Source organism: Podarcis tiliguerta (assembly GCF_965153285.1).
Source record: "Podarcis tiliguerta genome assembly, chromosome: 7".
In the NCBI taxonomy this organism is placed as follows: domain Eukaryota; kingdom Metazoa; phylum Chordata; class Lepidosauria; order Squamata; family Lacertidae; genus Podarcis; species Podarcis tiliguerta.
The window spans coordinates 42,573,956-42,591,271 of NC_139540.1; the positions used below are offsets into that span (position 1 = coordinate 42,573,956).

General features: G+C 41.5%; 1 protein-coding gene across 4 annotated transcripts in view; it reads left to right on the plus strand.

Annotated features, from left to right (window-relative positions):
• CDH2 (cadherin 2) overlaps nt 1–16,069 on the plus strand; it is a 120,923-nt gene extending 104,854 nt beyond the window's left edge. For 3 of the 4 annotated variants that reach the window (XM_083451607.1, XM_083451608.1, XM_083451609.1), the window contains exons 11-16: nt 1,002–1,144; nt 2,422–2,655; nt 3,157–3,390; nt 4,798–4,937; nt 9,215–9,379; nt 14,624–16,069. In XM_083451607.1, the coding sequence (XP_083307733.1) occupies nt 1,002–1,144; nt 2,422–2,655; nt 3,157–3,390; nt 4,798–4,937; nt 9,215–9,379; nt 14,624–14,830 (1,123 nt within the window). In that variant the 3' untranslated portion in view covers nt 14,831–16,069. Of the gene's footprint in view, nt 1–1,001; nt 1,145–2,421; nt 2,656–3,156; nt 3,391–4,797; nt 4,938–9,214; nt 11,725–12,077 lie in introns of all 4 variants that reach the window. The other variant, XR_014514058.1, reaches the window with a different exon arrangement.
• The last annotated feature ends 1,247 nt before the right edge of the window (nt 16,070–17,316 follow it).

Sequence of the window (17,316 nt, forward strand, 5' to 3'; positions counted from 1 at the left end):
GACAGATACATGAATGTCCTCATTATCTCCAGCCATTTCCAACAGCTGCTTAGTCTGTGCAGCTGAACGCTTAGCATGCTTGATAAGAAATTCTGCAACAGGGTCGGAGGAAATGCTGCCTTCTGGTTTCCCTACCGGTGAAGTAGCCCTAGCATGACATGCCTGCTCTTTTGCAAGGCTTAGAGGGTAGACAACAGGGCCAGCATCTGCTCTGTTACCTTGTATATAGGTGTTGGGATTCTTGCACCTAATCGAACATACTGTAGCAGCCACACAGTGGTTTATCAGATCAGACTGATGTGAACCATGGGATGAGATTGGATGTATGTTTGCACATGTTCCCCTGAATAGGGGAAACTTGCATACCATTTGAGAAAGTTGCCATGATTACAAAGAAGCACATTAAGAGCTAGGTACTTCTCTTCCATTAGTCCATCTTTCTCTAATTTTGTTTGTTTGTCACCTTTCCCTCCTTCCATATTATAGTTTCACCTTTCCTTGCCAGGAACCTGCTTGAAGCATTAGCGCTGCTCGAAACATCACACTATCTTTCAGTTGGGTTCAGTCTAGGTTGAATGTGTTTTAGTGGAGCAGAAAGGTTATCTGTAAATGAGGGCTTTTAAAAACTTTGTGGATTGGAGTCCCACTAACCCTTAACCCAGTCCCAAGCAGCTGGTATTTATATCAAAATGCAGTGGGTTTGCATTTGCAAAACAACCAAATAATGTAGTTTAATAATTCATCAGAGATAGCCAGTGATGTAACATTTATGTAAAATAGTTATATAATGCTTTCAAGGCAAGTCTTTTAAATATTATACAGCATTCACCCAGTGTGTATACCTAAGAATGCAAAAAAAAAGTCAGACTCTTGGTCAACAGAATCTGTATAAATCCTTAACAACCATCTGGTCTTGAGACGAGCCCTTCTTTTCCCTTCTTCATTTTATAAAGCACATTGGAAATCAATGCGGTGTGTGTGTTTTTGTTAAATTTCTGCAGGTACTCAAAACTCTCAGATCCTGCTAATTGGCTAAAGATTGATTCCATTAACGGTCAGGTAACAACAATTGGTGTTCTGGACAGAGAGTCACCACACGTGAAAAACAACATGTATAATGCTACTTTCCTTGCCTCAGACAATGGTATGTACCTAATATCAAAGGTTTGTTTGCTTGTTCTTGTACCATTTTTTTCAGCAGAGGTATACGCACTAAAGTATAGCATCATAATAGAGTGTAGTACACAAAAGACTCTTTCTGTATAGGTGTTAAATAGATCAGTTGCAAACAACCTGCAGCCTTCTGGGCCTCCCTGTCCCCCTGCATATCCCTTGGCCACCTTCCTTACCCTCAACTGCAGATCCTCAGTGTGCAGAACTCCATAGACTAACATTTGCAACAGCCTCAGCTCTAAGTATGTTTCCAACTGAGGATGTTTCCAAGGCTCATCCTCCCTTGCACCTATGGTGCCTATCTCAGTTTGGAAAAGTGCATAAAGGTGAGAGAGGCAGCATAGGAACATGCTGGAGGACTTTTTAAGAGGGAGGGGGAAGGGAGAGGTAAAGGCTGTGTGTGTGTGTATGTAACAAGCCACACCTATAGCCAGTTCCATCAACACATCCCCCAACCACCTGTTGACCTCCACATATGGCCCTTGAGGGCAAAATGGTTGTCCACCTTTGTTGATACTTGCTCTTTATTTTGATTTGCCAGCAGCCACCTAAAGCCTCTTCTCCAATCATTCTCCCCACACTTTAGATGTCTCCTTACCTTCCCATGCTGCATAGGACCTCACAATTGCAACCTAATAGTGTGGCCCATCCAGCAGCAGTCTGAACTGCTTGCTTGCTACTTCCTGTTCATAGGCAGGTGTTACTTTTATTGTTTTTGCAGCACCAGCCAGCTGCTTTTTTTTCATTATCAGAGATACCAAACTTCCATTTTATTTTTGTGCTCACTTGCCTTTATTCTGAATTATCACACTTGTTTGCTCCCACTCTGGAAAAATTGTCGATGTTGGAAGCTTGATAGCTCAGTTAGCTAGAGCATGGTGCTGATAACACCAAGGTTGCAGGTTCAGTCCCTGTGTAGGGCAGCTGAATATTCCTACATTTCAGGGGGTTGGACTAGATGATCCTCAGGGTCACTTCCAACTCGACGATTCTGTGATTCCACAAAGTATTTTTTGCAGTGAGGTGAAAATCTTTTGCAAAGAGTTCCCATGCCCTTTCCTAGTTTCAACACAACCCTAATTTTGCAGCGCAAAGTAACGCTCTGCAACAAATCTATATAATTAATATTATCATGCGCACTCATAATCCATGTGTTTGTATATGTGCAATAAATAATGTAACCCCCTTTTTAATGTAACCCCTTTTTAGTAGAAAGCAGGCTAATGTTACTTTTCCTTGTTCTATAAGGAATCCCTCCAATGAGTGGGACTGGCACACTTCAAATCTATCTCCTCGACATCAATGATAATGCTCCCCGAGTGGATCCTCAAGAAGCCACAACTTGTCAAACACTGCAACCCAATGCAACAAACATCACAGCCATAGACGATGACATTGATCCAAATGCCGGGCCCTTTGCCTTTGAACTGCCACATCATCCTTCCAGTGTTAGGAATAACTGGACCATTATTCGTATTAGTGGTAATGTGCATTGGTTTTTTGATAAATGAATATTTGCATCTTTTGGGGGTTATGTTCAGTAGCTAGTTCCCCATCTGCTTGGGCACGTGACCTGGTAACCCAGTGTAATTTAATTGAAGCGAAAAGGGTGGTGTAAGCCAAACTCTCTTTTAAAGGTTTGTTTTCCTTCTACCTGGCTTAGGCTGGCTTAGCCAGCAGTAGCCCAGATTGTGAGCAGAGTTTGGAACTGGTGTTCATTATGCCGGCTTAACACTGGTTCCCCATACTTAGGATTGCTCCCTAATTCTGTTTGTGGCATCAGAGAGTTAGAATCCACATACTCTGGTTTTCTTACATGACTATAACTTAGTGGAAAACTGAGGGCCGCTACCTATGTTTAGGTAGAAGTGCACTTGAAAATAACTTCAGATGCAGTTCTGAAAGAGGTCCTAGAACAGACAGTTCTCCAGCCATTTCATGTCCACATAAAGCATTATTTACATAGCTTGTTTTCTTGTTCAGGTGACCGAGCCCAACTGGCTTTGAGGATCAAGTACCTTGAGGCTGGCATCTATGATGTTCCAATAATAATAACAGATTCTGGGAATCCTCCCAAATCCAGCACGTCTATTTTGAAGGTGAAAGTTTGCCAATGTGATTTAAATGGAGACTGCACTGATGCCGACAGGATTGTAGGTGCAGGGCTGGGCACAGGGGCCATCATTGCAATTCTCCTCTGCATCATCATACTACTCGGTAAGTCTTGGGGCCATGTGACCAGTGATATGTAGTGCCTCGTAAAGTAAGATGCAAAGACACATGTTTCAACTGATAGGGTCTTTCCAAAGGATAGGCTATAGATTTGTGTGTCTGCAGGTGGTCTACTAATGGTCTGTCAAAAACTATTATTATTATTTATTAAATTTCTATAGGACGGGTCACAGGGCGGTTCACAATATAAAAACACAAAAATTCACACCGTGATAACAAATGAAAACAATTACCCGCCCCCCCCCCCCCCCCAGTTTAAAAGGCCATGGACTATTTAATTAGCCAAATGCCTGGGAGCCTAAAGATATGTAACGAAGGCGCCAAGCAAGCCTCCCTGAGGAGAACATTCCACAAACGGGGAGCTGCAGAATATGCCTGTTTTCATGTTGCCATCCTCCAGACTTTTCATGGAGGAGGCACACAAAGAAAGGCCTCAGATTATAATCACAAAGCCTGGTTTGGTTCTTGTGGGAAAAGGCAATCCACAGTATACTGTGATCACCACTGACATGTTGAAGCTAGTAACCCCTTAATGGAATATTTTGTTTTCCATGAGTGGCAGGCCATCACATGGGTTATCTAGTTTGCTTCGTTTCTACACTCATTGTAGCTTCTGAACTGCTTTCATCACAACTATAAGGTGATTTCTTTGCATTTGGAAATGGTGAGCAGTTGATCATTCCATGGCAGAGTTTCAGTTCATGGCCTCTTTTTGAAAGTTATCTTCACAAGGGATCAGATTCAGAATTAACTGGAGCCTATATAGCTACCATGGTGATAGTGTTAGTACATCTCTCTGTACATATGTATCTTTACTTCAAAGACCAGAAGGACTGTGTATCGTAGATAGTAGTGTTTAGCTTTGGCTGGACACAATAAACCCTGTGCTGCTTTGATGTGGGTGGGAGAGAAGTTGGTCCCTTAACCAGAGACTCTGGAAGAAGCTATTCTGCTGGGAGTAGGAAATCTCTGAAGACTTCGCTGGGGCTCCTCATACTCCACTGATACATCACACTAGTTGAGTGTCGTGAACTATCAACTGACTTTCACAAGTCACCAACATACAGTATATGTCAGATTTGCATTTGACCATTTAGACTTTACAAAGACATGTGCATCCAGTAGTTTTCTTCTCCTTACCCTGCTTGAGATCTTTAAAATGCAAATCAGCCATTAGTATTGAATGTACTAATTTCATGCATCTTCTAAAACACATTGAGAACCTTTGGCTCTCCAGATGTTACTGTACTCCACCACCCATCAGCCTCATGGCCAGTGATCAGGGATGAATGAAGTTGTGAAGGACCACAGGGTCCCCATGTGTTTTTAAAACAGTAGTAATCTGAAAACGAGCTAATATCTTCTGCTTTTGCTCTTCTCCACCTCCTATAGTTCTGGTTCTGCTGTTTGTTGTTTGGATGAAACGTCGTGATAAGGAACGTCAGGCCAAACAGCTGCTCATTGACCCTGAAGATGATGTAAGAGACAATATCCTGAAGTATGATGAAGAAGGTGGTGGAGAAGAAGACCAGGTGAGAAATGGGCTCATAGTTACTAATAGCACAATGAGAAAACAGCTGGAAACTGGGATGGGTTGGGGGATATAGAAAGTCTATGAAATAATACAGAAAAGTGTTTGTGCGCATATACTGAGACCAGCAACAAGATTTGTTCTGGACCCAAATATTGACATTTCTTCCCAATACTTTCCCACTATCCAAAACCGGGGCTCTCAATTTATTTCAGATTCATTCCAGATGCAAGACAGAACATCACATTTTACACATTTCTATGTGTTTGGAAGTAGCAACCCAGAGCATCAAAAGAGGCTAATTCTTTCCTTTGTAAGGAGAAGGCAGGGTTATTGATTGCTTCCATGAGCTTTCCTCAACTTCCATTTGATCCTTCTGGAGGCAGACATAATCATTAAATAACAATTAAAGTTGGCTGCAGAACACTTGGGAGTACTAAATGGGGATAATAAGCTCACTTCACCTCCTATCCTTCACTAGCATAATCACAGGCAAAGGTGCTTGTTTTCAGAGATGGTACAGAGCCATGAAAACCACATGGGAAGATGGTCACTAGGAGAAACGATGCTTTTTGCCTTTAAATTGAGGCTTCTACCAGCACTTAGTATAATGTGTGTGTTGAATGACGAATCTGAAAATGAGTCATAGCAGTGGGAGGAAGCCAGCTTTTCCTTATCTCATTCTCTTCCACTGAGCATCTCTAGCAAATAATGATACATCTGTAGCAAATAATAGAGACCAAAGGACTTATAAACTCATGGTGTTTGGTCCATGATCCCATCAATGTTATAGGTCAGGTTCTGGGTTGAAAAGTGTTCAGTTTTGCTTTATACTAGGCTAAGTGCAGCAGCCTTAGATAATGGAATAGTTCACTTCGGAGTGAAGAACATAGCATTGAAATCTATATCCTATCAGAGACCATTGGATGCTTCAATATCTACGGATCATATTTGCCCTTAAGATTAAATCTGAATAGTTCTTCTGGAGAAGTATTAGTGTAAAATATAAAAGGGGGAAAACTTAATGGAGCTTGTGCAGTAACATAAAAACAGAGACGAAGAATGAGTATTTTAATTACTGAAAGCTGTTCATTAAGGTTCACGCTTCAGTTCTCAAAACATTTAGACCACAACAGATATTTTTTAGGGTAAAATAATTGGCTATACGCAGTTTTAGAAATGTGATTTCTTTTTGTTTTCTGAGCATTGCAACAAAATCCTTAAGAGTAAAAAAAATTCTGTGTGGAATGTATAACAGTATACTAAACAGAAATATTTTTAATTATCTTTGTTTAACTTTTCACTATGTGACCCTGTACCTATAAGTAGATGAATTTTAATAATTTTATCAGTATGAATTTCAGCTGGTGCATCTCCCCAAAAGTGTCAGGCCTGACAAGAAGCTTTGCTAAAGACACTACATATTACAGCATTAAAAAACACCACACGCAAACATTCACTCTATATGTGGTGCAGTGGTTACTTTCAGGAAGTGCCAGTAGTCTAGAAAGAAAGTTTCATCCACCAAAGGCATGGGTAGGCAAACTAAGGCCCGGGGGCCAGATCCAGCCCAATCACCTTCTAAATCCAGCCCTCAGATGGTCCGGGAATCAGTGTGTTTTTACATGAGTAGAATGGGTGCTTTTATTTAAAATGCATCTCTGGGCTATTTGTGGGGCATAGGAATTCATTCTTTTTCTCTTTTCCCCCCAAAATATAGTCTGCCACCCCCAAGGTCTGAGGGACAGTGCTGACCCCTGGTCTATGCCATCTGCCTTGGCAAGAAGCATAGTGCTGAAAGATATCTGATCTGCCAGGGTTTTCACACAAAAGGCCCACAGAGGCCATTGTGGATGACGCAGGCTTCCCTCTTGGAGAAAAGGCCTTGATGCTGCTGGGAAGCCAGGGTCAATACATGGAAGGCCACAGAGCGTCAGTCATGTTACCAGCCTTGGGCAGAGAGAGAGAGACTGACCATTTGGCTTTTGAGTTATCAAAAGGACCAGCAAGGCACCTAAAAGCTAAAGGGAAGAGAATTCAGGCAGTACAAAAACAGCACAGATCAAAATTCAAGACATGGGATGACTTGGGACCCTTCCCTTCATTTTCTGCTAGGGAGAAAGTATCATTCTCTACAATTGTTCTCAGCTTCTAAGAGCTCTGGCCCAGGCCCTGCATGCCACCTCCGTGGTTTATATTGGGGCACAAAACATTATTGGCATCCTTCTTCACATTGTGCAAGCAGGGCTCTCCATGCACAGGTTGTCACCTTATTTAGAGAGGCAAAAGAGTGTCTGCAACTGTGCTCACTTGTCAGAAGCATTAAGCAGTTTTTCACAGGGACAGCTGATCTCAGGGTAATCAGAGTTAGCACTGCAGGAACCACCTCCATTCAATACATTCTGCAAAGTACACCTAGATGGATTCATTATTTTGAGCCACTGAGTATGTATCCTATCTTCTTGAGAGCCACATGAGAGTCTTTCAGGCATAATCCCTTGGAGTTCCAACACAACCTTAGGAGTCCCAATACTCCCTTCCTTTCTGTGGCTCTAAAACAGGCATAGGCAAACTCCGGCCCTCCAAGTGTTTGGGACTACAGTTCACATCATCCCTGCCCACTGGTCCTGTTAGCTAGGGATGATGGGAGTTGTAGTCCCAAACATCTGGAGGGCTGGAGTTTGCCCATGCCTGCTCGACACTGACACTGTTTACACCAGAGGTATGTAACCTGGTGCCCTCCATCATTCTGAACTGCCATCATTACTAACCATTGGCCATGCTTGGCTAAGGCTGATGGGAGTTGTAGTTCATAACATCTGGAGGGCATCAGGTTGCCTATCCCAGGTTTAGGCCATTATGAAAGCTGGTCACTCAGAATGACGCCCTTCTTGGAAAATCAGCTTACCACAGTTTCACTTCAAAAGGACCTCAACCTCTTCCAGAGCTTTCACCAAAATGTTTTCACCTGCTACGTTTATAACTCCGGTTACTTTTATCACAACAAGCAAGAAATAGTATATATTAATTAAACTAGGAGAAGAGATTTGACTTCAACAACCATTTGTAAATTCTTAGTTAATACATTGCAGAACGTTTCTCATCCTATTTACTCTGCACTGTCTCATTTGACACAGCGATCCTTCCTGGGATATGGGGCAGCCTGCTATGCAAAACAAAGCACAAGAGTCATAATGTTTTACCAAGATCTACCTTATGCCTGGGGCTTGGGGGTTGTGCCTTTTCTCCTCTGAGAACTGAGAAGGATGTGTGAGAAGGATGTGGCAGATGTTAAATACCTTATTTGCTTGTTTGGATCCACTGGTGGTGAAAAAGATAAACAGGATGAGGATGTAGATTTATATGTCTGGTTTTACCTATTCCTTACCCTGTGCTGACACATACTGAAGGTAAAATAATGAAATCTAGAACATCTCCTAAATGCAGTCCCAGATATTTAATAATCCCTGCAGAGGACCTAGCATTTCCAGAACCCATCTATTTTTAAAATGGTGGCTGAATATTAGATGGGCACTTTCGCCTGAAGATTATTTGTGGTCGCACAGGATGTCATCCAGTTTGGTGTTGATGAAAAGCTATCCTGACAGTTCCTCTCCATCTTACATCTAAAAGGTAGTCTACACAAACAGCAGATGACATGGTAATTCATGGACTTTATGACCTTGCATTGCATGTGATATATCACATGGCTGAATGCTTTCCCAATTTTTTTTTTAAAACCCACAAACTTTTGGTTGGATTACAATTCGCATCATACCTAACCATTACCAGTGTTGGTTGGAGCTGATGGAACATGTCGTGCAAAAGCATCTACAGGACTTTGCCATTCTCCAAATGTGTTATCCAGAACTGCACAGTTCTGTCCTTGTTTGTGTTGCAGAATGAATATGTCTAGCATTTTATTTGTGTTACAGAGGAGTCAATATTGGCAACTTTCTGCATATATTAAATAGGTATTTTACTAGGCAAATTGTTTAGTCACAGATGAATGCTACTTCTGAATCTGTTTCGCAGTAGAAAATGGATGAGGTGTAGCACAAAGCAGCCAACTGGAATGACATTGTAAATGGAGACAGGGACACTATGGAGGCAATAAGCATTCTGTTTTACTCTAAATGGATGTGTGTGAGAGATGAAGATAAATTCAAGATACATTCTGAATTGGTTTTTTAATTCTCAATATATGCATTCATTTGTAGGAATGGAATTTCCCTTGCTAAATTCTCAAAACATTGTGATTGCCTATTACTTTCACAGGACTATGACTTAAGTCAGCTCCAGCAACCAGACACTATAGAACCAGATGCCATCAAACCTGTCGGAATAAGACGACTTGATGAAAGACCTATCCATGCAGAACCTCAGTATCCAGTCAGATCAGCAGCTCCTCATCCTGGGGACATTGGAGACTTCATTAACGAGGTAAAATAAGGAGAGGAGGAGAAACAAAGATTCATTTTAGCACCTATTAGACACCATCTGTGCAGACAATTAATAATAGCTTTTACATTTGAAGAATTATTTTTTTTAAAAAAAGTTGCTTATACAATGAAAATTATCTGGTTTGGTAGACATAAATATGGTTCTTTTTAAGCACATGGAAATTTAATTAAATCATTCAAACTGAAAAAGGGAAATGCATCAATTAACTTTTGTGTGCTGATATTAATTACATTCATAATATGTTATCAGTCTTAACCACAATATATCCAAGAGGGATTATTCACTGGGTTCCACATAATAAATAGACTAGCAAAGTGATAGCTTAGCCTACATTCATGTATTAATTCCAATTCATAACACACGAAGTTCATTTTTATTTTCCTCACACATCACCCTTTGAATTCCAAAAACAGGAAATTCAGTACTTCTACAAAGACCAAAAGTTCCATCAAATAAGATTAATGTGAGGATAGCAAAATTAATGTTACATAAATGCTTCAAACACTTGCCTTGCTGTGGAGCTTTAAGTGCCTTTGTGCATTAATACATAGCCAGGATATATCTCTATTCAGGCAATGCTGTGTAGGATTACCAGTGTTTCTTGTGCTTTTTATGTTACTTTTGCCATTGACCAAATTTTATGGTGTGTGTAAATGCCTACTTGAATGCGATTTGAGGAACTAGGCTTTGATCTGTTCTTTGTGCATAGTGCTTTGGAAACTATAATAATATTGAACAGAAGAAGTAATCTGAATATAAATTAAAACATAAAAATGTTGGGTGGTCATAGACATTGCCCTGCATTTCTGTTATTGAATACATGAATAAGCAACATAACATTGAATAAGAACTTTAATGCAAATGAAAGCAAATACTGTAGGAAAGCAACATAAATATGAAGAAGTTTTAAGTATAAGATCACAGTTAGGTAGTCTTGTGTTGGTTTTCTGTCACTTATTCTTGAAAACTGGGCTACAAAAGTAGCCCATTGCCAAGGTGTGCCTTTGATTAAACAAAATGACTGGGTGATTAGGCAATATGATGCTGCTGTTACCAGAATTTAGTTCCCATCAGCTGTGTGCATATGGCTACACCCCTGACCTCCATGGTGCCAATCAAGTACTTCAGCAAACTTGCTCTGCCAATTAGAAGACCTCGGCACCTGCCAGGATTTCCTGGGTCCAACTCAAGCACACTTGGTTACTCCTGTTCACCCAGGCTTCAGCTCATGACAGAATGGAGATAAACCTTTCTGGTGATGGGAAATCTCATCACTGAAGTGCTACTGACATGACCATGGTGCTGGGCTTTCCTGGCCATGTCACAGAGGAGTTTTTTGTGTGTGACAGGCTAAAATGCGACTGAATCTCCTGTCTCTGGTAGGGATGCAATGTGATCCTTGATACTGGTTCCAATAGCGATTCAACACAGTACCCAAGCCAGTACCTTAACTTTTTGAAAATAACATTGCTTACATCTTTAATGACATTTCAAATCAGGCTGAAAACTCATTGAGCCACTTCACCCCCTGGAGTTACTGGTCTTTGTCATTAATGTTAGTTGGATTTATACATAAAATGCTTTTTGTTTGAGGAGAGCCCTTCCCAGAAGTGTAAATCACACTGACTTTGAAGATGCACTGGTGATAAATGGGTTGTGGTGGTGATGAAGATAAAATGAATCTTATAGGGGTGCTGCCTGGGGCAGGGACAGGCTTGGGGTGGGATTTTCCCCCACCCCCAGCCCACCAAATAGATCACTTAGTTCTAGAATGGGACAAATTTCAGGGCACTGCGTTTATGATTCCCCACAACTCAACACATCCCCCAAAAAATCCAATTCACATTGTTCAAGGCATAGCTTGTAGGGTGTGCTAATGATTCTGCACACACTGCGTAACCCCCACACACACTTTGTCCAGAAAAAAAATAAGCAGTTTGCATTATTAATTCAGTCCCCAGTACAAACAAGGTGATAGAAAAATTAACTGATCATTTTATAATAAATAATAAAATGTTATTATAAAAGTAGATGCATCAAGTTCACCTTTTAACGTTCACAAAATACAAGTCATGCCCAATTTTTGGTTACATTAATAAATACCATAAACTTTCATTAAGATGTAAACAGTGACTATGCTTTCTGTGTGTGTTTGGCTAAGTCACAGGGAGCAAAAAAATGTGTGAGAGGAGGGTCAACAACAAAACAATGAATGTTAATGGTGGTTAATGGCTAACATAATCACCTCAACAGTGAATCAGTGAGACAGAAGGTAAAGTGAATACACATTTCAGCAGCACTTAGTTAGCAGACATGGGATGCGGGTGGCGCTGTGGGTAAAACCTCAGCACCTAGGACTTGCCGATTGCATGGTCGGACGGTTCGAATCCCCGTGGCAGGGTGCGCTCCTGCCGTTCGGTCCCAGCGCCTGCCAACCTAGCAGTTCGAAAGCACCCCGGGTGCAAGTAGATAAATAGGGACCGCTTACCAGCGGGAAGGTAAACGGCGTTTCCGTGTGCTGCGCTGGCTCGCCAGATGCAGCTTGTCACATTGGCCACATGACCCGGAAGTGTCTGCAGACAGCGCTGGCTCCCGGCCTCTAGAGTGAGATGAGCGCACAACCCTAGAGTCTGTCAAGACTGGCCCGTACGGGCAGGGGTACCTTTACCTTTTTAAGATCAAATGCTGAGGAAGAGGGATGCTGGCTAAATCATATTGGAACAAATGTGTCATATTAAAAAACCATGATGTTAGGGAAGGTCACTGCAAGCAAGTCTACAAAGAGAGCAGGCAAACAGACTGGGCATTTCCTCACAGATATAAAATTAAACTACAGAGAACCAGGTGCACTGCATACAGGTGCTTTAAGAGCAAAGAGCTGGATGTGATTCAAGAGAGTTTAGCTAGATTTTGGGATTTTAGATGCATGTTCTCTACCTCCCAGACTGCAAATGGGAAATCCAATCACCCTACCTGTATATTTTTGACAGTATAAAATGGAACTTCGTGTCACTCATAGCAACTGAAGTAGACAGCTCAAATTATTCAATTGTTCTTCATTTCCAAATTATATTCTGCATTTAGGTATGAAATGTAAAGCCTTTAGGCTGTATATTGAAGATTGTTCTGGTTACAACAAAGTAAAAAACCTATTTCTCAGATGGTTATTTGCCAATTTTTTTACTTTATGGATCAGATTTTATGAAAAATTAAGCTGTCCTTTTTCAGTGCTCCAGTGTTAAATCTAGGTACCAATTTATACTGTTTAGAATATGAAATGCTTGTTTTGCTGTAAATGCAAATTTGAGGCAACTTCAGCAGAGTCTCTGTAAAACTGCCTTTCAGAGGCCTCTTCTCCACCAGACAGTTTGCACATTAAGTGCAGCCTCTGGAACATTGAATTTTTCATTGCAGTTTTATCCTATAAACTCTATAGCACCAGCAGTTTTATATCATCATCTGCTAGCGGTAGATGCTGAACTAAGAGAATCTAACTCCCAGCTTGAAAGGACTTAAGAAGATTGCTCTGTCCGTTGTTGATGTAGATGGCTGACACACAACAGTGCTCTTGCTACCTTAGAAAAGATACATTTGCCTGCTGAAGCCTTAAACGCCCATCCTAGAGCCAGGTAAACTGGCTTTACTGGTAGTGATGGCAGCAGGACTGAAATGAGACCTTGCACTCCAGGCCAGCACAGCGGTGCTTATTCACCAGGTTGCTATCATGCAGTCTTCCCCAACCTGATGCCCTTTGATGTGATTTAAATTACAAGTTCTACAGACCCCAGAATGATGTAGTTTGCAGCTGATGGGAACTGTAGTAAAAACGTTCTGTAAGTCACGAGGTTGGAGGCTGCTATAATGCTTTTCAGAATTCTTAGCAGTTTGCAATTGTGATTGGCTTTCAAAAACAAATGTGCCAGAGAGGTTGGCCTCTCTGTTTGCTTTTGGAGCTTTAGCCAGATGACCTTGTCCACTTCTCAGTTTGTGCATTACAAACCTGAGTTCTCCCTTGTTTGACATTGCTTCAGTTTATATGGGGGGTGGGAATCAGGATCAATAGATCAAAAAAAAAATGCATATAATTGCACTGTGTTAAACAGCATAAACTAATGAATTAGATCCAGATGTTTCGAGTTGATATCATCCATATGGCATTATACAAATGTAGGGCTATTTATTTGCCAGCACCTTTCATCTAGACTCACAGAAAGTGAGTCTAATCCTATCTGTGCAGATAGAGATGGTCTTCTGTGTCTACTGCATTTTCTTCACATAAATGCCAATGATTACAGGAGCTGGGGGAGGGGGTGGGAGGCAAATAACAGAGGCTCTTTCCAACACTTCAATCAGTGCTAGGACTGCTGCTGACCCAGCCTGCTTCCCCCTGAGCTCATCTTCTCACATCTGCTGCTGGTGCTGAACCCACACAATAGCACCAGCCTGTCAATTTTTTGCTCCTGTGCATGTCTTTGGATGCAGCATTTGATCAGGTTCATTTGAATCCCTGGGCGTGCCGGTTACGACTGTTTGACAGTTTCATTTAATAGGTGACCATGGGAGCTTCGCACGCTGAGTTTGCAATATTTGATAGGTTTTGCTTGATCTCTAGATCCAGGCTGCTTGAATTAGCATAATTTGAGAGCTGCCGGGATTTGTGCTTGTGTTACTGATGTTGGCTGGCATATCTGTGGCTGTGTTTACATGATCAAAAGCAAAGGGTTTCACATTACCTGGTGACACTTCCAGCTGTTCACAAACTTGTTAATACCTGCAGTTGCTTCCCTCCCCCCTTCCTCCTCTTCTTCGTAATACAATTTTTATTGAATTTCCCCATTCTTAACAAATTGACTTCAAATTAAATAGTTACATTGTTTCGTGGATTGACTTCCCACCCACACCGCCAGCGTTTTTGTTCAAACCATTTTCTGCAGCATTATATATCAAGCTCTTATCTGTTACAGAAATCCCTCTAACACGATTCTTCTGCTGCTCCTATTTCGAATCCTGCCCGCAATTTCATTTGACCGTAGTGATTTTTCAGATAGTCCAAAAAAGGCCTCCATTCTCCTCTTCTTCATCAAGGGGGGGAGGGGGCAGTCACGTTCAGGGAAATGGCATTTTCCCTGGTGGTCCCCTTTCCCTTCAAATGTAAGTGTAGAAATGACCTAGGGGTGCTATCTCCACTTCATTATTTCCCCTCCTTTCTATCTTTCATTACAGGGACTTAAAGCAGCAGACAATGACCCTACAGCCCCTCCTTACGACTCCCTTCTAGTCTTTGACTACGAGGGCAGTGGCTCCACAGCTGGGTCACTGAGCTCCCTCAACTCTTCGAGTAGTGGTGGTGAGCAAGACTATGACTACCTAAACGATTGGGGCCCACGTTTCAAGAAACTTGCCGATATGTACGGAGGAGGCGATGACTGAACCCGACGAGCGGAGGAGGCGATGGCTGGATGTTGCGTTTGGACAAGTACAAACCTTTCCACTGGTATTCCCAACAAGCGTACAGAAGCTAGGCTTTAACTTTGTAGTCTACTAGCACAAGTGCTTGCTGAAGGCTTTGGCATAGGCTGCAAACCTATTTGGGCTCACTGGGAATATCAGTCATCCAATGCTGTTTGGAAAAAAAAAAGGAAAACAAACAATTGAGCTCAGTTACACTTGAATTTTACAGTACAGAAGCACTGGGATTTTATGTGCCTTTTTGTACCTTTTTCAGATTGGAATTAGTTTTATGTTTAAGGCTTTAAATGGTACTGATTTATGAAAAGATGAGACAAACCACATTGGGGTGGGGAGAAAGTTCAATCACCAATATGCTTCAACATGCTTTTGTTACATTGCATTGCTTTTATTAAAATAAGGAAATTGGAAAAAGAAAAAAAAAACCTCATGGGGAAATTTTGTTATTTGGGGGAGGGGGGAGAAGGCCATGAAAATGAAAAAAAAAAAAAATGTACAATACTTCTAGTTTTAGATGATAGGGTTTTTCACTAAAATTCTAAAACTTATGCAGCTGGTTGCAAATAAAGGGAGTTTTCATATCACCAGTTTGTAGCAGAACTGATTTTCTTTTCTTATGATAGAATGTTAGACACATTTTGGTCTTAATCCATATACACATTTTTTTAAGCATTTTACAATACTTTTTTTCCCACTTCACTGTAAAAAAATGGTATGTGTACATAATGTTTTATTGGCATAGTCTATGGAGAAGTGCGGAGACTTCCGAACATGTGTATGTATTATTTGGACTATGGATTCAGGTTTTTGCATGTTTATATCTTTCGTTATGGATAAAGTATTTACAAACAGGTTGCAAACAAGTGACATTGATTCAATTGTTGAGCTGTAGTTAGAGTACTCAAGGTTTGGGTTTTTTTAATTATTTTGTTTTCGTTTTTATTTGTTTGGGGAGGGAGAAAAGTTCTTAGCACAAATGTTTTACATAATTTGTACCAAAAACAAGCAAACAAAATGAAGACAGAGAGATAAAACTCAAGGGATAGCCTGATACTGATGGCTCAAGCAATTACACAGTATGTTAAAAAGAGCTTTTAAACCAGAGAGACGTCTGACAACAGCTTTGCCTCTGTATTATGTACCAGAATATAAATGATACACCCCTGACCCCAATGTTCTGAATAAAATGCTAATTTTGGATCTTGTGACTGGATTGAACTTCTTTCCACTTGAAGAGCATGAATTGGAATTTTTTAAAAAATCAGGAAATGCTAACAGAAAAGCCTTAACATTTCATTCAGAAGGCTAACAAAAATATTTTAATACTTCCTTGTCTTTTGATCCAGCAAATCCCCTTGTTGAAGTGAGGACACCAATCAATAGACAGAGGGGTCACATCATGACAAGGTCTTCCCCTTATTTACTAAAGTGAAGGGAGCATTTCTGCACAGAAACTTTTGCAAGCACCAAGATGTCTCCATCATTGCATTGAGTAGGGAACCATGCATCTCTGAGCAGATGAGGTACTGAGCTATGGTTACAGTGATGTGAAGAGTAGGCCACATCTCTTACATAAGCCCCATTGGAATGAATGTGAATTGTATTATAAAAACACAGGTGCATGGTATCGTGGGAGCTAAAACTTGGGTGTAAAGCCTGTTTAGAGACCTCCAAATGGAGGATTCCATGAAAGTGGGAAACTGAAAATTTTGGCAGGCCTCCTTGAATTAGCACAGAATTCTGACATATTGTTGGTGAATTCAACAGATACAATATGATAATGGAATGACTTTGGGAAGTGGGAATTAGTGTGCCAATCAGTAGGTCTATGTCGGAGGGTAGTGGGGGTGGTGAAGGATCCAGCTTGTAGACAGATCCTGAATGTTGCCACCCTGCCATTCAGTTGGTGTCACCATGACATCATGTAACTTAAAAGGAAAGAATCAAGGTTGATCTCCCCATTGTTTCTTTTCCTCCTTTGTTGTCATGACATGGTGGGAAGCTCCCCCTTTTCTTTTGCAGCTTGCCTGAGTGCCAGTTCAACCAACCCATGTCTGCAAAGGCCCAGTTGGGCCTTGCATTCAGCATTGAATTGAAATTCATCACCCAATGCAAACCCAAGTGGGAACTCAGGGGTAAAGCGGATCCAAGCAGAGCCTGCATTGGGCCCCATATTAGAAAATGCTGAATGGTACCCAATGGGGAGCACATTCTAATGGAGGGGTTGGCAAGGTTTACCTCCATGGGCCGGATTGCGCGTGAGCACGCACACCTGTGATTTCCATCGTCTGCGCAGACGCGATTTCCGGCGCCGCAGAAGCGAGTCCCCATGCCGGGTTGTGCCAGTTTAGCGCAGTGTGCGAGGACTCGCCGAGCGGGCAGCTCGTGGGCCGGTTAAACAACCCCCATGGGCTGCTTGTGTCCCATGGGCCTTAGGTTGCCTACCC